Here is a 26,177-nt window from a genome sequence, read left to right on the forward strand (position 1 = left end):
TACACTACAATGATAGAGAGTAATGATTCGGAAAACTATACATGGAAATAAAGGGCATTTTTGTGTAACAATATACAGTATGTAAGGTAATTTGAAGGCCATATTTAACGAGAATATTCCGTGTTCGATTCTCGTCCCAAATTTATTAATTTATTTTTTAAGGAAATTTTAGCATGTACCTGTTTTTGCTTTCCTAAGCTAAAAGTATGAAGGGCAAACGTATCATATTTAAAGGCCAAATTCATACGTAAATCATAAGATAGGTCAAACAAATAGCTTGCAGAAGGATACCCACATGTTGGGGCCCTTTTTGAGAAAATCTTTTTGACGATTACTCTGTAATTTTTTTTTGATATATTTTTTTTGCCCGCGGTTTCGCCCGTGTGAAAAAGATTTTCCTGGATTAATATATAAGCTGTTATATTGATTGTTGAAATAAAATCTTCTGTGTAGCTTATTCTTCGCAAAGAAACAACATAAATATGTAGTTAATTTTTTCAGTCATTAAAATATAATTATAACAATTTAAAATCTCTCTAATATGTTTATTCACCGTTGATACTTGAAATTAATGAAAAATAATCATTCCTTTATAAAACGTATGTACCGGCAACAATTCTTTTAAAGAAAATACTTTATTTTTGCAAATATTTCCCGCTTCCAATAATATCTGCTCCGCTTCTATTGGACATAGCGTGATGATATACACCCTATATCCTTCCCAAATAAATAAGATTTTCAACACTAAAACAATTTTCAATTCGAACCTATAATTCCTAAGATTAGCGTGTTCAAACAAAGAAACTAGATTAGATTGAATAGATTAATTGTATACAATTTATGAATTACCGTGTGTATAAATAGGTCCCTCGACTAAAAATACACTCTGTATAATGTCAGTACCGGAAATTGTTTAGTAAAAAATACACGTCCAGTTGATAACCTCTTCCTTTTTTTGAAGTCGATTAAAAATTAAGCTAGCAACAAAAACTATCAAAAACGAGTTGGGAGGTAACGTGTCCTCACAAATTCCTTATTTGATATAAGAGGAACGAGTGTATTGCGTAAACGTACATTGACATGCGCGCCAAATAATATATGCCAACAATTTTAAAAGTGATTAGAATAGATCGCAGTGTCTGTCTATTCATGGACTGATAAGTTAAATTCCAGATGTACTAGCAACGTTCCTACGTACCCCGTTGGACACAAGGGCTTGAATTTATTGAAAAATATATTGTATCTAGTGTAACTACTGGATATAAGACTTAACATCTTGTCTCAGGATGGCGAGCGCAGTGGAATACCAACAATACTTTATAATTAAGGTGTTGGATGGTATTTCTAGTGTTTATGGGCGGTCATATCGCTTCCCATCAGGTGAACAGTAAACTCGTCCCGTCATTAGTAATAAAAAAAAATAACAAATCTGTTGTCATTCAATCAAAGATAAGAATCTTAATCTTCAACCTTCCAATGCTCCTAAAAGAAGAATAATTATTGTTATCTTGTTACAGAATCATGGTGCGAAGAAATGCGGTCGCTGTGCTCTCGTTAGCGATAGTTATCGCCATGTCGAGCATAATCCAGGCCGGCACATACGCACCTAAATCAGATATAGGGTACCCGGCTGGTCTCATTCCTGATTGTAAGTATTTTGTTACCTTCTTTTACCAATGTTATATTAATACTCTCCCACTGCTGGGCACGGGGTTCCTCTACTACTGAGAGGGCTTAGGCTTTAGTCCAACACGCAAACCTAGTGCAAGATGGCAAACTTACCCTAGAAAAGATAAATAAAAAATACCCCCAAACTTTTTTATAGATAACTTCTCAGGCATGCAGGTTTCTTCACGATGTTTTTTTTTTCACCGTTAAAGCGAGCGATAATTCAATAAAGAATATGTTCGGGTAATATGACCGAACACCTTAGTTAGCATAAATGGACGCGGCGCATTTACGTAAAAATTGTATTTGGCAATAGCGTTGTAGTTGTAAAACAACCGATTACCGGGGCAGTCGGGTTCAGTCCTCGGTATCTTAACATTAATCTAACATTATCTTAACATTGAACATTAACTTAACATTAAACCTTAACTTTAAGAATGACGAACATTTGCAAACATTAATTGGTGAGAGACATTAAATAAGTTATCAAAACTCAATACTCTCTTATTAGTTACACATTGCACCCTCGCTATTTACTCGTACATTAAGTTTTTGGTCCTTCGACGGGGCCTCGCGTGGCGTGTGGTAACAAATAACCGTCAAGCGGGGTGTTGAACTGAACAATTAACTAACAACCTGTGCTAGTGAAGTGTGAGGTGTGCAGCTTCAACAGCTGGTGAGCAACCGCAGTAAGGTCAAGAATCAACAGTCACGCAAGTAATACTTTTCCTTTTATTATTCAATAACATTTCGGCAAGCAAGTATCATGGCAGACATTGTAGAAATCCAAGAATTAATCCATGAAAATATTGTTAAACTTGGTATTAACATTAAAAAAGACAGCGCCGACAGAAAAACATTAGACTACTTTAGAAAACGGTTAAATACTTTGGAAGATTACTGGAAAGAGTATCAATTTAATCATGACCGTATTCGCATGGAGGTAAGTCAAAGCCACCCTTACTTTGTACAACGGGAGTATGAACAGGCATTAAAGGCGTACGAGGAAGTAAAATCTCTCATTAATCAGCAACATAAGAAATTTTTAGCCAAAACAGGCGACCAGGTAACAGGTGAAAAACAAAAAACCCGCACAGAAGCAACATCCGATACGGAGCACGGGCCCGAAGACAGCAACGTGGAAGCAGGACCAAGCGATGCTAAACTGCAGGTGAAAAATACCGGTACAAATAGTAAGATTGATGATTTGCTGCGGCGTCAGTATGCGAATTTTAAGGCCTTTTTGCGAACAACATCAATCATCGACGTGGACTCAATTACGGAAAAATGGGAATTTAAAGATGCTTTAAAAACTCTGCAAGCAAGGTGGTCAGCAATAGATTCACTGCACTGGGAAATCGAGAGTGAGCTGGATGGAGACAATGAAACCTACAGCATGATGTTCGATAGGTACGAGAAACAATTTTACAGCTTAAAGCGGGCCATCAACACAGGCATGGGGTCTGCAGCACATAGAGATAACTCTACTCCTCAACTTGAAATTCCGGTGTTTACTGGTAACTACGACAAGTGGGTATCATTCAAAGATTTATTCACCGAAGCTATTCATAATAACCCATCGATGTCAAAAGCCCAAAAATGCAACATTTAAAAAGTAAGGTACGGGGGAGAGGCCGAGAGACTTATACAACATCTGCAGATTAGTTCGGATAACTTCTTGGTGAGTTGGGAAATTCTGACTAATCGTTATGACAACCAATTCCGCATATTTTCATCATACTTGAACAATCTGTTAGACATTCCTAGCAAGCAGCACAAATCGTTACCTCACATCAAAACAATACATGATATTACACGGGAATCTCTATATGGAATAAAAAATCTAGGAGTTGACATATCATCATGGGACCCAATGATAGTCCATATTTTAGGTCAGAAATTGGATCCGGAAACATACGATGAATACCGCAACACATTAAAAAATTCCAAGGAATTGCCAGCATTACAGGAGTTTCTAAGCTTTTTGGAAAAGAAGTTTACAAACTTGGAGACTGCACATAGAAAGACAGATAGCGGGGCATTCAAGAATACACCTCAAACAAGGAACATTCCTACATCTTCGAGTTTAAAGAAACATAATTTCAATTCATGGAACAAATCTAGAAATTATAATAATTGGAACATCAACAAACCTATTGCGAAAGCGATGCACGCGTCGAATTTTAACTGCCCACTTTGCAATAACCAACATGGCATTTATAATTGCAAAAGGTTTTAACCTTAGACGACGATCAAAAATTAAAACAGTAAGCAAATTGAAACTTTGTACCAATTGTTTATTTAGCCACGACGGAAATAAATGTACATCGACCCGAACATGTCGAAAGTGCTTAGCAGCACATAATACAATTCTTCATGACGCATTTACGAAATCTACGAATTTAACAACTCAACAAAACATCAATAGCCGTAATCAAACCACTCAGCATCAAGAAAAGCGCCATGAATCTGTCGCTAGTTCATCACACGTTTCGCAAGGAGACAATTCGGAGATATTACTTGCTACAGCTTTGGTAAAGGTTAAAGCCTCAGATGGCTCATACTTTAACTTGCGAGCCTTGGTGGACCAAGGTTCACAAATTTCGCTAATTACAGAAAGGGCAACCCAAATGTTAAACTTAAAGAGACAAAGATGTAAGGGTGTCATTTTCGGCGTAGGTCTTAAGGAGAATAACTGTAAAGGGGTAATTACGATAGAATGTGGTTCTATGTACAATAACTTTAGATTTGAGTCAGAAGTTTTCATCATGAAAGATCTCATCAAGTGCCTTCCTAATAAAACTTTCCCAAAACCTGCATGGTCGTTTATGAACACTGTACAGTTAGCTGATCCAGAGTTTTACATCAGCAGCCCCGTGGACTTGCTACTAGGAGCTGATGTCTATGCAAACATTGTTTTGAGTGGATTAATTAAGGCGGAGAACGCTTATGAACCCTTGGTTCAACAAACACAGTTGGGATGGTTGTTATGTGGTAACGTGAAAACATACCATTGCAACGTCATTCTAAATAACATCGAAGATATCCAAAAATTTTGGCAAGTTGAAGATATTAGTGACTCGATCAATCTCTCAGTAGAAGACCAGGAATGTACTCAACTGTATGAAGAAACAACAAAACGTTTAAAATGCGGTCGCTACGAGGTCCGGATACCGCTAAAAGATAATTTAAAGCACAAGTTGGGGTTATCAAAATCAACAGCTATTGCGCAGTTTAAAAATTTAGAACGTCGATTTAAACAACAAGAAATACTAGCTCAAAAATACAAAAACTTTATGAATGAATATTTAGAATTGGGACATATGGAACCTGAAGAAACTAACAGTAAAACATCTATTGAATGCTACCTACCGCATCACGGCGTGCAGCGAGAGGATTCATCAACTACCAAATATAGAGTTGTTTTTAATGCATCCGCCAAAACGTCAACAAAACTTAGTCTTAACGATATAATGTACAAAGGACCCAATTTACAAAAGGATTTACAAAGTTTGTTATTGCAATGGCGACAGTATCCCTATGCATATACGGCGGACATCGAAAAAATGTACCGGCAAATTCTCGTTAACAGTACGGATCAACAACTTCAAAAATAGTATGGAGACAAGCACCGGAGGAACCGATTAAGACATTCCAGCTTACTACTGTAACATATGGTACAAAGGCAGCTCCATTTTTAGCAATCATGACGTTAAAACGATTGGCGTCAGACGAACGTGAAAAATACCCAGAAGCGGCAGAAGTTTTAGAAAATTCCTTCTTTATGGATGACCTTCTACATGGCTCCTATAACATTAAACAAGGAAAGAATCTTATAAGCCAATTAACGCAGTTATTAAAATCAGGCGGACTTAATCTGAGGAAGTGGACGTCAAATAATCAAGAATTACTCGAAAATATAACTTTACGTACAGACGACACTACATATAATTTTAAAGATGAAGACACATCAAAAACATTAAGATTAAGCTGGAAACCAAAGGAAGATCTTTTTACATTTAGCTGCAAATTTACGAAAATCACATCAAAATTAACAAAACGCAAGTTATTATCGGAAATATCTAAATTATTTGACCCTTTAGGTTGGTTGACACCTTTATCTACGAAAATAAAATTACTGTTTCAAAAACTATGGAAAAATGATCTAAAATGGGACGATGTAATGTCTGACGAAATTTATAATGAATGGTCTAAGTTAATCACTGATAGCGAAAACATTAAAGGTTGTGTGATCCCCAGATGGATTTTAACCCAAGAGAAGGAGGTTATTGAATTTCACGGCTTTTGTGATGCATCCATTGAAGCATACGCGTGCGTGGTATACGCGCGGAACAAAGCGACAAATAAAACTATAATAGTCGCCGCTAAATCGAAACTTGTACCACACAAAAAGGCGATCACATTACCGAGAATTGAGCTTTGCGGTGCATATTTATTGGCCAAACTAATGGCAAAAATTAGAATAAGCATAAATTGTGACCACGAAATCTATGGATGGTGTGACTCCATGGTCGTGTTGGGTTGGCTGCAAGGTGACTCGACACGCTGGAAGCCATTTGTGGCGAATAGAGTTACCACAATAAGGAAGACGATGCCAGGTTATGTATGGCGCTATGTAAAGTCAACAGAAAATCCAGCGGATTGCGCAAGCAGAGGGATAACTGCGACCCAGCTGGTCGAAAACCATTTGTGGTGGCAAGGACCAGAATGGCTGCCAACGTATAAGGTCGAAAAGGATCAAGAACAGCATATATTTTACAACACAGAGGAGGATAGAAGAATTATAAAACAAGTTAACATTATACAACATAATAATGCAATTATAGAGGAATTATTACAAACACATAATTCGTTTAGAAAAATAGTGCGCATACTTGCATGGATACATAGGGCATTGACACCAATTTCACGACGTCAACATTTACCACCGTATTTAACATTATTAGAATTGCGTAAAGCTAAGTCAACAATTATAAAATACGTACAAAGAAAGGAATTTTGGGACGATATTGAAAAAATAATTCGAGATGGAATAGTCAGCCGAAACAGTAAACTGTTAAATTTGAATTGTTTTATTGACAATGACGGCATATTGAGAGTGGGAGGACGACTAAGGCATGCAAACATAAGTGTCGAAATGAAACACCCGAAGCTCATTCCAGCTAAAGGTCGATTAGCTGAACTTCTAATACTGGAATCTCATTTATTAACATTTCACGGTGGACCTAGGCTGACTTTAGCTACACTTAGACGACAATATTGGATACCAGGAGGGATTAACAGCACGAAAGCCCTATTAAGAAACTGCGTGACCTGTCGGAAACATGAAGCAAGAAAACAGTACCAACTAATGGGGATCTTCCTGCAGCCAGAATAAATCAAGCTCCACCATTTTACCATACAGGAGTAGACTATACAGGCTTTGTAGAGGTTAAACTGAGCAAAGGAAGAAGCGTGAGAGCAACAAAGGGATACGTAGCGGTGTTTGTATGCATGGTTACAAAGGCTGTACACTTAGAAATAGTATCGGACCTGACTAGTTCGGCATTTTTAGCTGCGCTTAGAAGGATGGCAGCGAGAAAAGGAACACCACGCCACCTGTATAGCGATCAAGGTACCAACTTCATCGGAGCAAATAGAGCCCTTCAAGAAGAATATGAGATACTGAAGCAAATCCACGATAACAAATTACTAGCTGAAGTAGCGGACCTAAACATAGAATGGCACTTTAACGCGCCGGCGTGGCCAAATGCTGGAGGATTGTGGGAGAGAGCAGTTCGAAGTTTAAAATACCATCTAAAAGAGTTATTGGAGAACAAAGGCTAACTTTCGAGGAATACGCAACAATCCTGGCTCAAGTGGAAGCCTGCCTAAATTCGAGACCTTTGTGTTCGCTTACAGAAGATATTGAAGATTTAGATTATTTAACACCCGCTCATTTCTTAACAGGAAGATCTGGGTTAACGACAATTGAGACCAAAACGGATGCACGAACTAGATGGCATTTAACTAACAGTATTTTTAAGCAGATATGGAAAAAATGGAGAATGGAATACCTAACTCAGCTAACTTCGAGAGACAAATGGATGAAGCCTCAAACAAATTTGAAGATCGGGGCCATGGTTGTTATACATGAAGACAATATTCCTGCAGGAAAGTGGTTGATGGGTAGAGTGATTGATTTACATCCAGGGAGCGACGGATACATTTGAGTGGTTACGCTAAAAACTCGAAATGGTGTTATAAAAAGGCCAATCACGAAACTTTCTGTCCTACCGTTAGAAGCCACAACAACGGAGCAACAATTAATTTCATCGGAGAAGAACCAAGAACAAACCGGAAGAAACAGTCTAACAAAGAAAAACAAACAACATACAGGGACAAAAAGGAACGCTCATGTTTCCCTTTCGTGCATAACGTTGGCGCTAACAATTTTCATAACCATAATATGTGGCAGTGTAACAGGTTCCTATAACATCACGCAGTTAGGAAAAGAACAATCTTTGTATTTTTGACCTTATAGCAACCCTAAGTTTAACCAAGGATGTTTGGACCCTCGTCATTTTCTATGATATGTCTCCATACTGGGAAGGAGTGCAAGCATTTAACAAATTAACCAACTACTTGAATATGACATGCAAAACAATAGGTGACGGGCACTGTAACATGATAGTCGAACAGCTGTTACACGAGTCCAGTGAACTAAAATACTATAATAAACTTTTGATGACACAGAAATCGCGCGATCACAACAGACAGCGGCGCGGTTTAATCAATGGAATTGGCTACGTAGCAAATTCGTTGTTCGGTGTACTGGATGAACATTTCGCAGAAAAATACACTCAGGATATCGAGTTGCTCAGACGGAACGAAAAACATATTGTCGATTTATGGAAAAATCAAACTTCAATCATTGAATCAGAGTACAACCTCCTCAAGCGAACAGAAGACATCATGAAACAGCAACATAAAATTATTAATCAACATTTAATTAATCTGGATAAAACATCAAACAGACTACAACAAAAAATTAACAATATGTCTTTACTTCAAGATTTCACTTTAATGTCTCTCATTGCAACCAATTTATTTTTAACGCTTAAAGGGAACCAAGACACCATCCTAGATATACTTACAAATATTCATCACGGACAGGTCAACATTCATTTACTCACTCCTGCTCAACTCCAAACTGAACTGACTACCATCTCTGCGCATTTGTCAGATGATACCATGTTACCAGTAGAACCCTATGACGTAAAGAAACTATATCAACTCTTAAATTTGAAAGCAAGATTTACGGAAAAATATGTTATATTTGAAATGACATTCCCACTTATTAGCCGAGATCGATATAAATTATATAAAACAATACCCGTTCCTCATCAAGTCGGGAGCACAATGAATGAAATTATTCCGCTGTCCGAATACATCGCCACAGATATAAAAAGAGACACATATATCACCATGACTAAAGAAGAATTGTCCCTGTGTACTAAGCAAGAAAATTGGCTATGCGATTTGAAAAAGCCAGTTTACCCACAGAAAAATAGAAACATATTTTGTGCAGTAGATAGCAGAACCAAATCATGTAAGGTCAAAAGGACAACATGTGAAAACAAATTGATACCATTAACAAATCCTTCTCTCTATTTGTACTACTTCTGTAATAGCTACTCCATAAACATAATTTGCCAAGATCGAATCCAATTGGGACAACTATACAAAGCTGGAATATTGTATCTGGAACCTGGTTGCTTATTAAAAGGCCAAGACTTCACCCTCCATGCCCAAAGAAGGATACAGAATAAAATGAACATTACAAACAATGTTTTTGTACCCAGATTAGATCAGTTGAACTACCTAATCAATACCTCAATACCGTTTGAAAACCTCCTTAACATCACGGACTCCAATGAGCTGGAACTAAAACTAAATAAACTACACAAACGTATAGAAGAGATGAAGAACAGCCAAGCCGAATTAGGAACATCATTATCTCCTCACGATGTTCACTTATACTCGGTGAGCTACATCCTAGTGGGCGTAGGCGTGTTAGCAGCTGGCATCCTGTGGTGCCGTCGCCGGCTGCGATCGCGAGTGCGCAGCGCTCGCATCTCTCAGACATCGAGCTCCAGCCTACCCCCAATACCCACGACAATAGTGTACGAGTGCAAATGACGGCTGACGATCAGCCTAGTGTTAAAGTGCAGTGTTTTAGTTCCCCTTCGGGTGTAGATCCAAAACGGATAGGATCCGAGACAGTAGTGATAACGTGCAGTGGCCAATAGTTAACCGTGGATCGAATGAGCATATTTATGCTAAGATAAACAAACGTGCAGTGCTAAACAAATCATGCTCGCCTATACCGAGGCAACGGTTTTAAATAAGCATAATTGTTACTGTATAACAATAAGTGTAATTGATATCAAAATATGTATTAGTTTTAAGTTTTTATTTTTATCTTATCTTTACTTTTCTGCGCCCGGAATATGTTCGGGTAATATGACCGAACACCTTAGTTAGCATAAATGGACGCGGCGCATTTACGTAAAAATTGTATTTGGCAATAGCGTTGTAGTTGTAAAACAACCGATTACCGGGGCAGTCGGGTTCAGTCCTCGGTATCTTAACATTAATCTAACATTATCTTAACATTGAACATTAACTTAACATTAAACCTTAACTTTAAGAATGACGAACATTTGCAAACATTAATTGGTGAGAGACATTAAATAAGTTATCAAAACTCAATACTCTCTTATTAGTTACACATTGCACCCTCGCTATTTACTCGTACAGAATACATAAGTGAATTCAATAAGTCAGAGCTTTGTAACTTTGGTTTTGAACTTTCGTCTCAATAGTCCCTTCCAATGCCAACTAGGCTATCACGCACTTCACTTAGTAATATTTTACTTAGTGTTGGTAGAAATGTTTCATTACTTACGTCGTATATTGTGGATATTAGTTAATCGTCACTTACGTTTATTAATATACTCATAGCATCACACCTTTATCTCTTCGAAGGGGTGGGCAGAGGTGGTGTTACTACCATTTATGGCCTATCACGTCGCTTAGCAGGCTTATCCATAGATTTTTATATATAAATATATGAACGCGGAAGTTTGCAAAAGTAATACAAACTCGCTACAATATTTACAAATCAATCGATGGCGTGGTATGCAGAATATTTGCCCCAAGTTATTCCACACTCGACTGTGCAAACACTCTTAGCTGACTTTATAATGGGCCTTGACTTCCGAGGTGTTCGCTGGTTTTTTTTATGTTATTAACGTTTTAGAATTTAGTTGAATAGATACCACCTCTACCTTTTTTACACGCACACACAACATCACGCATTTATTTCCGAATGGGAATGCAGAGGCACAACCAGGGCACTCTATCTTTTTTATTAGTTAAGTATATTTGCTAGAAACGAGCAAAGATCATGTAATATTAAATGGTCTACATCGTTCACAAATACCAGATGAATACATTGCCGATATTAAATAAGAAGTATTTGATTTCCTTGAGATAAGACAGATGTCGTGAAACTAAGCTAGCGTATCTTCCTATGTTTGATTTTGTATATTATTCTAGATGTAACAGCAAATAGTACGAAAAAGAATCCGTTCTGTGAAAACTGCATTAAAATTAGTTTAGAAATGAGTCAATAATTCACATTTTAATATTGCAAGAAGAGGAAGTGTAGTGAAGATATCGCTCCATCACATTCTTACGCACGCATCGTAATTTCCTTACGTCACGTGTGTGTATTGCTCCTCTTTTCTCGTTTCTTGACACTTATTCCTTCTATCGATATTCGTGAGTTATAACTTGATTTTTTACAGGATTTTAATTAATATTTGTTAGGTGTTATATGAGGTAAATATTTGATAAATGTATGGAATAAAAATTACTCAATTCCCTATTTCTTTTTACAATATATTTTAAAATAGAAAAATATGAAAGGATAGGACAGAAGAACTTATTACAATCCAAATACTGGTTGATCTAAACTCGGATAATTTTATGAATACCCAAAACAATAGATTTTTGGTTTACTCCACTTGTACTCTAAAAGTGCGAACTGTCAGTAATTAAGCCTGTAATAATAATTGGTTTCCTTCACTCTCTCACTCTCTTCTGTTCTCAATTCCACGTTAGACTAGAAAGAAGAAGAAGACTGAAACTAAGAAAATAATTCCAGAAAATACAACCAGAAGATCTATCAGAAAATATTTTAATAAAGACGTTCACACAACGTTGATAGCGAACGCCGTAGAAACCGCTAAGTTCGTTAATTTCCTGTTAAAATTTATTTAATATCCGCTTTTGTCGTGGCTTTTCGTTCCTTCCTTTTTAGGGTTACGTGCCTTAACAAGAAATGCGGGGCGACCTTCACCATGTGTGTCACTCAAATCTGACATATTTATGTGATGATAAATTATTTATATTTTGTCTCGGTGGCGTTGTTGTATTGCGGTACGACTGCTCTGAGGTCTTGGGATCGATTTCCGGGTCGGTAAAAATTACATTGGGTTTTTCTGCTCGTTCACTGTTGTTTGGCGTGGGATGGATTCTAACATAGGTAAAATTTGAAATTGGTAGCATTTTTTTTACCCTAAGGCAGGAGAAATTAACTAAATAGGATCCATTGGGGTAATATCGGTTCATGGGGTAATCTCGTTAAATCAATTTAAAGTGCAATTTTTAATGTAGTACAATTATAAATTGCCAATTGCCACTGTGATAGTATTAGTTACAGTTAGCAGTAATATTGAAACAACGGGATTTCTCCGTCATGCGGTATTGCCTTGTGATCCGATATTAAACTCTGAACCGGTTTTACTCCATGATCCGGTATTACCCCAACGCAACCTAATTATTTTCTTAATAATACAGAGTCAAACAGATAAAACATAATTCAGTTCATCAATATCTAAATGTTTATAATTCATACAATTTACGAATCATCATTGATCTCAATAATATTATTTAATATATACGGAACCCTAAAATCATTCACGATTACACCCTTGGATAGTTTTATAGAGTTTTTAATAATCTTAGAAAAACGTTGACTATGAGGTAACCGTCTAAGAGTTAATTTATATTACAATTTATTTTTAATTTCTTCAGATACAGGACACGACAGTAAGCTTTTTCTTTATAAATTTTCTATGCTATTTTAATAGTTATAAGAGTTTATGTTTCATACATTTAATTTCATCTATTTGTGTATTGACGTATATTCTATAGACACGAACATTGATATAAACAATTTGTTCAAAATCTGGAATAAAATAGCAACCAAATTTAATTGAATAACAAATATTTTTATTTATTTGACTAATATTTTTTTATTTAAATTCAGGTTTACACTTAGACTCGAGTTCCTATATCATGAGCGCCACTCCGTACACAACCACAAGGTTTCATTGTTGACCATACCAAAGTCTTTTGAATGGATTGCAGTTCAGTGCAGTTGAACACAGTGAATATTCGAAACACCAAATCTAGTACGTAGTACATATAATGATTTTTGGCAAAATGTCTCCAAAGATGAAAATGAGTATGTGGTTTCATTTAGTAACGCAATGTCAAAATGACCCTGTATATCTGCAAAATTCTTACGAAGAATTATCTTTTTTAATTTACAAGATTTTTACCGAGAATTAGTCTATTAAAATCATAAAACTACATAGCTATAATACAACCAGCCTATATTTGTTATGGCATTACGAATTCAAACAGTTCTCGGCGAGTACAGAGCAAAATAAACTAATTAACAGTCAAATTAGCAATTTGTCAAATTCCGACATAACTGGAAACATCAAAATTCGTATTTGTCAAACATTTGATCAAATAACTAAAAATGTTTGGCTATTTATAGTTGGTTCTGGTAGAGTTCTCAAGGAGTTTTATGTATGAGTTTATTTTTGTATTATAGAGATGATATTAATTATTTTTATATTATTATTATAAGAGATTTTTTGTGAGTAGTTACGTTTACACTGAATAGTTTTCGATGTAATTTGGTACACACATAGGTAAAATCACGGGTTAAAAAATACCGGCTACTTTATACGATAGAGAATGTGTTTTTTTATTGCTTTGAATGACGAGACGAGCTTGCCGTTCACCTGATGATAAGCGATACGACCGCCCTTAAACAGTAGAAACACCATCCAACACCTTGAATTACAAAGTATTGTTTGATATTCCACTGCGCTTGCCATCCTGAGAAATGTCTTATTATGTCCAGTAGTTACACTGACTACAATGTTCTTCAAACCGGAACACAACAGTGTCTGGAAACTGCTGCTTGACGACAAATATAGATATTGCGATGGCACCTACCCAGCCTGAATATCACATATGAGAGAGCTACCACTAGTAAAATTAAGACTATTTTCCGAGAAAACTTCCGCTATCAGAGCCTAACCTAACCTAACCTAACCAGTTTCTATAATAATTTACACAGTAGATTATAATCATACAGTATTAAAAAATATTTAAAATAAAATTTAAAACCTTGAATAGAATACTACGTCTAGAATTATTACGTCGAAATAAACGTCCAGTCTTACATAATAATTTATAAATCCTTTTGCAATTAAAATGCCGTTCCAGAGCTCTAAGCAAGCGTGCTCAATCTTTTTCCACGCGGGCCACAAAATCTTAGTTATGGTTTCTACTATCTTGGGTAACAACACCAATTGACCTACACCATGTAATATGTATTTAGAATTTTAACAACATTTTCACATAACGTGTTCACCTATTATAAACACACATATCAGACGCTGTACCTTATTGCTTTTTTTAATATTGATTGATGTAATATCTAGTGCTTTTGGTGTACCTTATTACAAATCTATACTTATAATAAATCTGTAGAGAGGTCAATTCTGTACATGAAATATATTTCCAAAATAATAACTATCAGGGGGTGATTAGGGATCGATACTGATGCCAAAAATGCAATTAGTAAAATTTTTGTCTGTCTGTCTGTCTGTCTGTCTGTCTGTATAACCGTTATAGAAACAAAAACTACTCGACGGATTTTAACGAAACTTGGTACAATTATTTGTCATACTCCTGTGCTGGTTTATAGTATACTTTTCATCACGCTATAATTAATAGGAGCAGAGCAGTGAAGGGAAATGTTGGGAAAACGGGAGAAGTTACTCCATTTTTTAAGCTTCCGTCGCGTGTGCAACCTTAATGGTTAAAGCTACGCAGAAATCATGTATGACGGAAATGTTCCCCTTAAAATTATGTAAAAAATATCCCACGACAGCATATGTCTATCTTTTATGGTTGACTCACAATAACTCGTGTAACTCCCGATAGCTTAGCAGTTCGAAGCTTTCTCATTATATTTGTCTACTCTTACGTTTATAACACTCTCAGTCATTCCTAATTAAAATAGTTAACATTATTAAATATTCCATAAAAAAGAATCATAGAAATCGGTATAGAAACACCAAAGTTATACATGAAATACGCTAATAATAAGCCATCACGCGTGAATACTGAATCATGCTATAAGCTTCCTTCGATTTCACCAGGATCCCATCATCAGACCCTGACCGGACAATCGGACCACCTGCATACCACCATACATTAAAAAAACATCCCGACAAATTGAGCACCTCCTCCATTTTTGAAGTCCGAAATCCACGCGGGCGAAGCTGCGAGCGGAAGCTAGTACATAAATAAACATTTTTTTTTTGCCGGTGGTAGGATATATTTTATATTCACTCGTTCAGCAACTACCTTACACAATTTGTAAAAACCCGCCATAGTGGCCCACGTAAGTGTGTCGCGTTCCGGGATCAGCTCGGTATATCCCGGTCTAACCCGGCCTAATTATGTCGACTGTCGAACGGTAATCATCTCTATTCAGTCGCAATTCTATTGAATCCCACTTCACTCCATCAGATATAGTGCAATATAATTAATAGTATAAAAAACAATTGAATGATTTTATTGTTATGTAAGTTTAAGCAATCTTCAAAAGAGTTTTAGTTTTGCCTAGCGACCCCTGCTATGCATAGTTAGCAGGCCATACATTGTACCTAAATTTTTCTGACGTACAAAATATTAAGGAATAACTCAGAAACCTTAAATAACTCCGGCCGTTAGTAAAAACTGTCTGAAAATAGGTAGTTTTTGAGTTTATCACGTTCGGATATGCAGACGTGGCGGGCGGATTTTGTTTTAATAACCGACTTCAAAAAAGGAGACGGTTCTTAATTCGACTGTATATTTTATGTTTATTATAATATGTAATGCTTTAACGGTGAAGGAAAACATCGTGAGGAAACCTGCATACCTAAGAAGTTCTCTATAGGAATTTTGAGGTTGTGTGAAATCTACCAACCCACACTAGGCCAGCGTGGCGGAAGGCCTAATCCCTCTCAGTAGAGGAGACCTGTGCCCAGCAGTGGGACAGTATACAGGGTCATTTTGACATCGCTTTACTAAATGAAACTACATACTTATCTATTTGGAAATATCATTTTACAATAAGTTACTTGAGCCGTAGATGTAAAATAAAAAAGTGTAAGTTTTGAAAAAAATAAATATTAAAAAACAGTAATTTTAATACTACTCTAAGAAAATTCGTTGCAGCGGTAACATCATACTTTCAGTCAGAAATATACTCACGTATAGACCATATTCGCATTAAACTACAAAATGATGAATAAATCCGAAAACTAAAACCAGGATTTTGGTGAAATTATTCTTTATTAAAGGATGGTTTTTGGCACAATGTCAGCAAAGGTGAAGACGAGTACGTGGTTTCATTAGTAACGCAATGTCAAAATGACCCTATATAATACACGGCTGATCATAAAATAAATAATAATAAGTAATGATTTTTGAAGTGACGGACCATTTGTAAAACCGACAGGACTCAGGTTGAGTATAGCTGGCCTAAAACAAGTCTAGCCTACAATTATGGTGCTAGAAATAGTATTCCTTGCAAGCACAGAGAGGTCAGTGTCGACTGGTGTTGATTTATGAAACAGATACGTTGGTTTGACATAAAACCTATTTAACTTGAACTAGAGTTTTTTGCGGGTTCATCCATTAATATGATTGTCATATGAGAGGCGTTTACTGCATTTGATTCCCCTTTTTAGGTTTAAAAAAGGCAATTATTAAAAATTTTGTCCTCTGAAAAATATTAATCATCTTAAATAATAAACATATTTTAAAAATATTTGTCATTATTATCTATTATGTTCTACCTATCTATATACGTATTATTTCAGATTTAATACTTTGAGATAAGATTTTTTTTTTGGAAACTCAAGCATTTTATGATTCCCAGCTAAGCATTATTTCTTATAAATCGATGGGTGCAAAGTTACTTGGCCACATTCAGTTCGTGGAATTTGTAAAATCATATGAATTTAGTTTTAATTATGTACCAAAATTTGTAAAAAATAGGCGAAATTTGCTAAAAAATAAATATTATATTGTAGAAGCTTGTTTAATTGATACAAAAATGGAATAAAAATAACGTGAATCACGTGTCACCATCCTGTTAACCAACATCTTACCTACAAAATATTAAAATTAAGGACCTTTGTCATTTAACTCCCGGCTAGGTCAAGCAAGAGGCACCAAGATCTTCCCTTACTAGCTACGCGTTTATTAAGGCCCCCACTGAGTATATCATCATTTCAGCCGGGAATCGTCCACTGCTGGACATAGGCCTCCAATGAGCGCCACAGGGACCGGTTCTGGGCCGCACTCATCCATCGGACTCCGGCAACCCTCACCGAGTATATATTGAAAGATTACACAACCAAAAATCAGATCGTAGGCCCTATTCGGAGATGCTTGATAAATCTATTTTAGACAAGAAAACGTACGAGCAGTAATTGGAAGTACTTATTATGATTAACAGCAACTAATTGCCGTAATAATTAACTGTGTTACGTCTCTATTATTATCCGTATAACTAGCATATAATCAGAAACAATTTGTAGATAATTATCACACATACTCTAGCGTTTTATCTCTGTACGCAGAGATATTAGTAAACGAACTGTAAATTGCGTAACCATGGTAACAGTAAATTTATGTTTATGCTAACCCTGGGAATTTACGTACAGACAGCAACAATAGTAGCTGAATAATTCAAAATTTAAATCGCCTATATTTTGGGTTAAAGAAATTATATTCTCAAGAACAATAATTACACGAGAATAACATAAATAATAATTGAAGTGCAGTGGTCGTCGTACACAATAACTAATTTTGTAATAGGTAATTATTGCGCGAAAAAGCTTTTTTATTTTAACAACTCACTGGTGATATTTTAGTAATTGATTTTCAATTGTGTAGCTTTATACCCGAGATTTGAAACTATTAATTGTGCTCAATTTTTTTATTTTTGTTGTTATTTCAAAATATTAATTGTGCTCATTTTTTATGTTTAATGGTATTTTATTGTAAATTGGGCACCTTCAAAGGCAATTTTTTTTTTATTTATTTTAATATTATAAAAAAAATATTTTTTTTTTTTCAAATTAAAATTATATTTTTATTTTATATATTTTAGCACAACTAGTTAGTATTCTTGGTAGAACAAGCAAACTAGGTCTACGTGAACTACGTGTACAGATTTATGATTTTTCACAAAACACAATTGATTATGTTAAGTTTATTTTTTTGTTCTTTGTGCGAAGTAAAATAAATCCCTGTTGTTCGGCTACTTTTATTAGTGACTGTACGACGCACGAATCTATTTTCATTCGTATAATATTGTTAAACGACTATAAACAAATACATTAATATTATAATTAAACTATTTTCGGATTTTATCGTGGTTTTAATATTTTAGTTTTCTCCCGACATTTCGAAGACTTTGCAGCCTTCTTGGTCACGGAGGGGACTGAAAAGCATGATAAAATACGTTTTTTTTTAATTTTTAATGTTCGCGTATAGATAAGAAATCATTATACATAAATATTCACTTTCTCGATATTTACTTGAGGTAATTTCTTATTATTCGTTTTACGGTAACAGAAATCAGACATGTAAACTCCTTGTTTAATACATAATCTTACGTTTTTACCAATCTGCCAACCCTTCCAGGTCCTGGAGTGATGAAGAACGCGACAATCAGCACGATGACGATGCCACAGCTGCAAATCACAATCCACAAGCTGGACGGACAGGTCACCAGGCGGTCGGTGGCCATCGAATCCGCTCCGAGGATCATAGCCAAGGATAAGAGCATAAGTATGTAGAAGCAATTAGTCAGGCCGGCATACCTGTGCCGATTCGCCAGGGATGTTTATCGTGATTGACATGTATTTGGGTATCTCTTCACGTATCTATAGGTGCAGTTAAGCCACTTTGTCGTGCCCTTGATAAAAATGTAGGTTAAAGTGCTACTGACAAGAGATGATTACCCCTGCTCAGTCGTCATAATTATGCCGGCCTGTTGGAACTAAATATACAGGCTGATCCCAGAACGCGGCATACTTACGTGGGCCACTATGGCGGGTTTTAACACCTTGTGTACGGTGGTCGCTATCCGTGCGGATATAAAATATATCCTACCACCAGCAAAATGTTTATAGGCAGTAATGTCGCTTACCGTCAACGAGCGGTCTGCTCGTTCCATTATGAACTATATGCTAAACACTATCCCAAGCTCGTTAAGGTGATAATAACTTAAACACAGAGGACTGATTCTAACTATAGTTAGGGACCACTTAACTTTGTAATTAAATAATACTTTTATGATATAATTAGCTTATGCTACGTCACTGTCTCTGTGAAAAAGTACCACTTTATATTTTCTCGGGATACATCCCTATTACAATACAGCCTATATTTTACGTAAGCAATTAAGATGGATTGGGCATTTGAAGAGGATGGATGACAGGAGATTGACAAAGCGGGTATATAAGGCGAATGTGGATGGAAGAGCCGGTAGGGATCGACCGCACCGAACCTTCGAATATCAGATATCTGACATTAGTAAAGGCCAGGTCAAAAGTACCTTGAACCGGCGGGGATGCATGAAAAGATTGATGAAGGTGGAGGAAGCGAGAGAAGTATGCCAGAATCGTGCTAAGTGGCAATCCATAGCCTTTGCCCACCGGTTCGGGATAAAGGCATGATAAAAAGTGAAATCTAAAACGTTAAGTTCAACCTCTAATAATACAGCATTAAAAACTGATTAGTATATTTAAACGGATTGAATATTTTGCAAGTTTACAAACTTTGCAGCCTTCATGGTTCCCCCCCGTGACCATGACGGCTGCAAAGTCTTCGAAACGTCGGGAGAAAATAATAATATAAAAACCGCGACAAAATGCGTTAAATACTTTTATTTTCAATGTCTAACATTCGCGTAAACATGAGAAATCATTAAGTTTACAAACATTGAGAGGTGGCGCTTACACTAAAACGAGCGACTTGACCGTCTCATAAAAATATCTAACCCACGCGATAAATAGCACGTAAATCATAATGACATATGGTAATAATCACATTGTCTATGACTTACAATTATCTGCGAAACGCCATTACGTTGAATATTAATAAGAATCACTTAGAATAAACGTGAGCGAAATGTATTTATCAAGTTGTTTGAGTTATGTCATTACTGTATATTTTTTAAGGGCATGTCAAAGTAATTCCACTGCACCTGATGGTAAGTGGAGTGGGTTCCAATAGAATGTCGACTGATGAGAGATGGTTACACCTTGACAGTCGACACAATGGGTATTTGACTTATTTTTTTTTTATTACTTTTATAAAATATGTACGTCGTATAAATTCCTAAAAAGCGACGATAGCCTAGTTGGGTGTGGAACGGACTGCCGAGACGAATGTCCGCAGGTTCACATCCCAAGGGCACACACCTCTGACTTTTCTAAAATCAGGTGTGTATTCTTTGTGAATTTATCGTTCGCTTTAACGGTGAAGGAAAACATCGTGTGGAAACCTGCACATCTGAGAAGTTCTCTATAGGAATTTCGAAGGTGTGTGAAGTCTACCAACCCGCACTAGGCCAGCGTGGTGGACTAAGGCCTAATCCCTCTCAGTAGCAGAGGAGGCCCGTGCTCAGCAGTGGGCAAGTACATAATACAGGGCTGATATTATTATTATGTTGTATCTTTCCTGCGGGAAATCACGGCATAAAGGCCGGTCCTTTTGGAAGGCTTGCGTGGGGACATGGATCCAACACGTAGAGGCCCCTTTAAGATACATTACTCTAGTTGGGGTTTATACACCTTGCGAGTACTCCCTCTGTCTGTACTTATGGAGGAAATACATTATTATTATAAATTCCTAAACAGAAGAAATCATTGAAATCTGATGAAAAACTCACAAGTTATAAACCATTGAAATTAGGTAGTAGGGGTAAGTGTCAAAAAACAGAAAAGAGACGCAATACTTGCATGTGACGTCAGCGGGAATTAGGATACGAGCGAAAGAAAGAGATAGAATGATATCCCCACTTTACGCCCACTCCTGCACATAGCAATATTTGAAATTTGAATTACTGCCTCATTTTTCATCGAATTTTAATGCTGTTTTCACAGAAAGATTTCTTTTTGTACTTATTGTTGTTACACATTAAAAAAATGCAACAAAATCAAACATAGTCAAGTACCATATTATGTCGGCCTTCATCGGATGTACATACACAGATTAGCGTTACCCATGCGAAGATAAAGTCGTATGCGTATGCTGTAGAAAGGAAGGAAATTATCACATAACAGTTTTAAAGAAATCTAAAAATAATGGCGTAAATAACACATGCGATGAAGAATGTGCTGCGATTTATTACCACGATGCAATTTTCAGTTGCATGAATAATGCATGGCCACGAGCTGACGGGCTGTCATTACGTTGTGTTAGAATATGATTTGGATGGTATGGTAAATTGATTTATAAAATTTATGACTTAAAGTTATTTTTACAATAACTAGATTTTGCTTGAAGTTCAGCTCTAGACAATTTATAAGATAGAAGTGTTAATGTATATATTTTTTAAATAAACTGCTTACCTATTCTATCTATTGGACTGCCTGGGTGGCGTGGTTGTATTGTGTGTGCTATATGACTACCGCTCTGAGGTCTCGGGTTTACATCCCGGGTCGGGTGATCGATTTTTCTATTCAGTTTCAGCTCTGAGTCTAGCTATTACAACATGGGACGGAATGCGCACAGCTGAAAACTGGATGCTCTAGTACTAACTGATATCTCTACATCTGGTAGTATGCAAAGGTCTGCATACTCCATGGGAGACAAAGGCGTATTGTGTGTTTGTTTGTTTTGTTCTCATATGAATCTGCCACAAGATCTGTCTCTGTGCAATTTCATCCAAATCTGTTCAGCAATTTTGCCTTTATTCCGAATTAGCATTATCCCGTGACTCCGCCCGTATTGACGCCCATTCCGGGGTATAAAAGCCTATTATACTCAGATGTAATGTACCTTATTATTATGAAATAATTTTCAAAATTTGTTATATGAGTAGTTTTTGAGTTTATCCCTAACAAACATACAAAACAAAATCGTATTTCTTTATAATTTTATTTTAGATAGATACAAAAACAACCTTTACAAAGTGTCACATTTATAATAATAATTAGTAGAATATTCTCTGCCTTCGTAATCTTCTTTTAACGCGGTAGCATATTCAATTCTTTTGTAATTTTTTTGAGCGACATCTATATCAGTCAGAGCTCCGTCATCCGTCTTAATCTTACTTTATAGTAATAACAACAGCTCTGTATAATATACTGCACACTGTTCGGGTTGGGTCTCCTGTATTACTGAGAAGGTTGATCTACTGATCACGTTAGCCTAGTGTGGGTTGTCAACGGCAACAAAATACTTACATAAACACTAACACTAAACTATAAAGTGATAATAAAAATCGTCAAAATTTTATTCGGGAGTTTTGGCGAAAATATTTGTTATTCGTGGATGATTTTTGGCACAATGTTGAAGTAAAAACGAGCATGTAGTTTCATTAATAACTATATAAAAATGGATGTAAAATAAAATTAAATCTTCCTGCTCCATTCCAGACTTCAAGACGAAGAAGACAGTGCTGTACGCAGTGGGGTTCCTGGACAGCTCAGTGTTCCCCCACTCGCAGGCCATCGGAACTGCGTACTCCAAGCGAGGGTACAACGTCTTCATCACAGAGACGATTGTGTTCCTCACACATATCTATCCTAAGTAAGTGTTTTCTTTTTACATATACGAGGTCATTTTGACATTGTATTAATCAATAAAACCACATTCTCCCCTTTACCTTCTTTTTAATGCTTTGAATGACAAGGGGAGCTTATTCGTCTGATGGTAAGCGATACGACCGTCCATAAACAGAAGAAACACCATCCAAAACGTAGAATTACAAAGTATTGTTTGGTATTCCACTGCGCTCGCCATATTGAGACATGAGACGTTAAGTTTTATGTCCAGTAGTTACACTGGCTACAAGATCAAACAGGAACACAAAAGTGACATCACACTGGTGCTTGGCGGCAGAAATAAACATTGCGGTGGTACCTACCCAGGCAGACTCTCACATATGAGAGACCTACCATCGATTGGTTGATCTCCGTTCAGATTGGGCTGCCCGAAATTCGGCTAGGAGGGATTTATTCATTTTTGATTTTATTAAGAGAGACATTATTAGTAGCCTTGACAATGATATATTATTGTTATCTTTTGGCAAAATCAAGGTAAATAACTACGTACAAAGGAAATAGGATTATTATCATCAAGATCAGGCGTAGTCCAACATAATAAAATCCACAGGAAAATACTCAAGAGTCAAGGTCCAAAATGGCCATTCGCTCGCAGATGATGCATTGTATAGCGAACTACTGACTACCATAAAACGGTAATTTAATTTTTAAAACCCAACGATTTTATTGCGCGGCGAATGATCAATTGTTGATTGTTTATCAAGTTTCCTTGTGATGATTTTATGTGGGTTTTGAATTGTTGGGTTTGGGTTTTAATCTTTTATTAATGTTTTTTATGTAGCACTACATTTTGCTCGTGGCTCCGTCTGTGTGAAAAAAATAATAATAAAAGTCCCGCTTAATTTTTTCTTGGGATAAAATAGAGCCTATATTTTTAATAAGACCTCTAGCAATATATCGTTAGAAACTTAACCTAATTTCATGCAATAGTTCTTGCGTGATGCGTGTATAAACATACAGACAGACAAAGATTATATAATATGTTGTTTTGCCTTTCGGAGCTCTAATAAAGACCCCTCATTTTAAGGTTTTTCTTTAGTATTTATTATGTACAGATATCGGGTTGTTACAATTTTATTATATCTCAAGATGACGTTACTCCTTGAGAGAAATACCACTAGTATCGTTTTTTTAAGTTTAGTGCAAATAATATCGATTATATAAACTGTTTTGATCCAAGTTTAGTATATAGGTCGGTTAACTCTTCGTGTGAGTTTTAACGCCATATTATCCCGAACTAACACAAAACCAAATCCTTCCATCGACATACATGAAAATATGTAGCAGCAACCCCACAGACTGAGATAATGTAACGTATCAATTAGAACATTCTTCTGAGTTTAGAAGATCCTTCTGAGACAAGTAATTAAAACGCAGAAATTTTATTATATTTTCTATTTTCCAGATCAGTTCGCCTAACCAGAGCGATTGGTAAGAAGCTGGGAGAGTTCCTCGTCAGTCTGGTAGACCAAGGTCTCACCAGCGACTCCTTAGAACTAGTCGGGGCCAGCCTCGGAGCCCACATCGTCGCGTACGCAGCGAAATACTTCTACGAGAAAACCGGCCAGAAGATCTCAAGAGTCACCGGTTTGGACCCAGCGGGACCTTGTTTCAGAAACATGGACCCGCAGTTCAAACTGGCTCCCACTGACGGACTCCACGTCGATGTTATCCACACGAATATCGATGGCTTTGGAATAGCAGAACGTCTTGGACATGTAGATATTTATGTCAATGGGGGAGAGTTTCAACCGAGCGATATCCCGTACATTCCCTGCTTAGTTATTTGCTCTCATATCAGAGCTATATTGTACTGGTGGCAGGCCGTGGAGCATCCGAAGAAATTCATCGGAATGAAGTGTGACAGCGTCCAGGATGCAAGGTTTGCGAAGTGTTTCAATAATTCAGAAACTAACTACATGGGTATAGAGACGAATTTCGCTAAGCCCGGCATTTATTACCTTCCTACGAATAACGAATTCCCTTATTATAGAGGGAAGGAAGGATTGAAAGCGGAGAACGAAATTTACACGTCTGTAATCAAAAGGATAAACTCTGATGATGGTTTTGTGGTGTGAAATAGAAGAATTGTGATATTGAATTATGTTAGTGAAAGACATTCGTTTGTAAAAGAACTTTGAAGTGTTTCGTGGTAGAAAAACCTGTCCTCTTAAGTATAGAGGAAGCCAGTAAGTTTAGGCCACTGGACAGTACAGGGGTAATAGATTGTAGGATGAAGGATGTGTCAATTAAGTTAGGAAGTTATGTGAATCAAAACAATGAGTATGAATGTCCAGTCAGCCACGAAAATAGTTGAACCAATTCAAAACTTTAAATCCCCTATACCTGGTGAAATTGTTTTTAATTTGGAATAAACAAAATTTCTTTATTTTTTTTTTATTTATGACGAAAATATGTGTTGGTAAGAACATAATTTGGCGATTTGAAATTTGTTCAGCTATTTATGTGGGTGGCTGTAAAAGGTTTTTAAGTGTGATAAATTAATTAAATAATTGAAAATATAGCGATTAATGTTTAACTTTAATGATACTATTGAAGACCAAATTTATATTAGTAAAATATGTACTTTATTAAACAAATGACAGAAATCTATTCACAAATACATTCTAGCCAGTGTAACTACTCGACATAATAAGACTTAACATCTCATGTCTCAGGATGGCGAACGCAGTGGAATACCAAACAATACTTTGTAATTCAAGGTGTTGGATGGTGCTTCTACTGTTTATGGGCGGTCGTATCGCTTACCATCAGGCCAACGGCAAGCTCGTCTCGTCATACAAAGCAAAAATAAATCTTTGCAAATAGATATTATTAAGGTCTGTTTTCATCCAGAGTTTAATTTTTTAAGTTGAAAACCAGTATGCCAATTGGTTTTCATTGGACGACAATAACATCAAAGCAGTAGCCATCTAAAGGGCCATTCGAAATAATAACCTACTCTTAAATATTAAAAACAATTGAATGACTAAAAAAATAATTACAACGTTGTCAAAAATGGTTCTAAATTGTAAAATAATGTGTAGAAATATGTATTTTAATCTGTGGTAAATTATTTATTGTCATTGAAATATTACGTATTTTAATTTGTGCTAAAATTCAAAATGATTTAATATGTTATTAAATAATTAAAACAAAATTGTCGATCCGACTTAAAAAAAAAACAAGATAATACTTTGTAGAGTA

The 26,177-nt window shown here is 36.2% G+C and overlaps 1 protein-coding gene across 1 annotated transcript; it reads left to right on the forward strand.

Moving 5' to 3' along the window:
* Positions 1-1,536: 1,536 nt before the first annotated feature.
* LOC115447951 (phospholipase A1) lies at positions 1,537-25,492 on the forward strand (the record flags this gene model as incomplete). The annotated part of the gene is given in 4 exon segments (XM_037441729.1): positions 1,537-1,648; positions 18,817-18,963; positions 22,782-22,935; positions 24,376-25,492. Coding segments are annotated over 4 exon segments (1,086 nt in total), but the record flags the coding sequence as incomplete, so codon positions are not given.
* Positions 25,493-26,177: the final 685 nt, after the last annotated feature.

Source organism: Manduca sexta, chromosome 4 (genome assembly GCF_014839805.1).
Source record: "Manduca sexta isolate Smith_Timp_Sample1 chromosome 4, JHU_Msex_v1.0, whole genome shotgun sequence".
Taxonomy (NCBI): Eukaryota; Metazoa; Arthropoda; class Insecta; order Lepidoptera; family Sphingidae; genus Manduca; species Manduca sexta.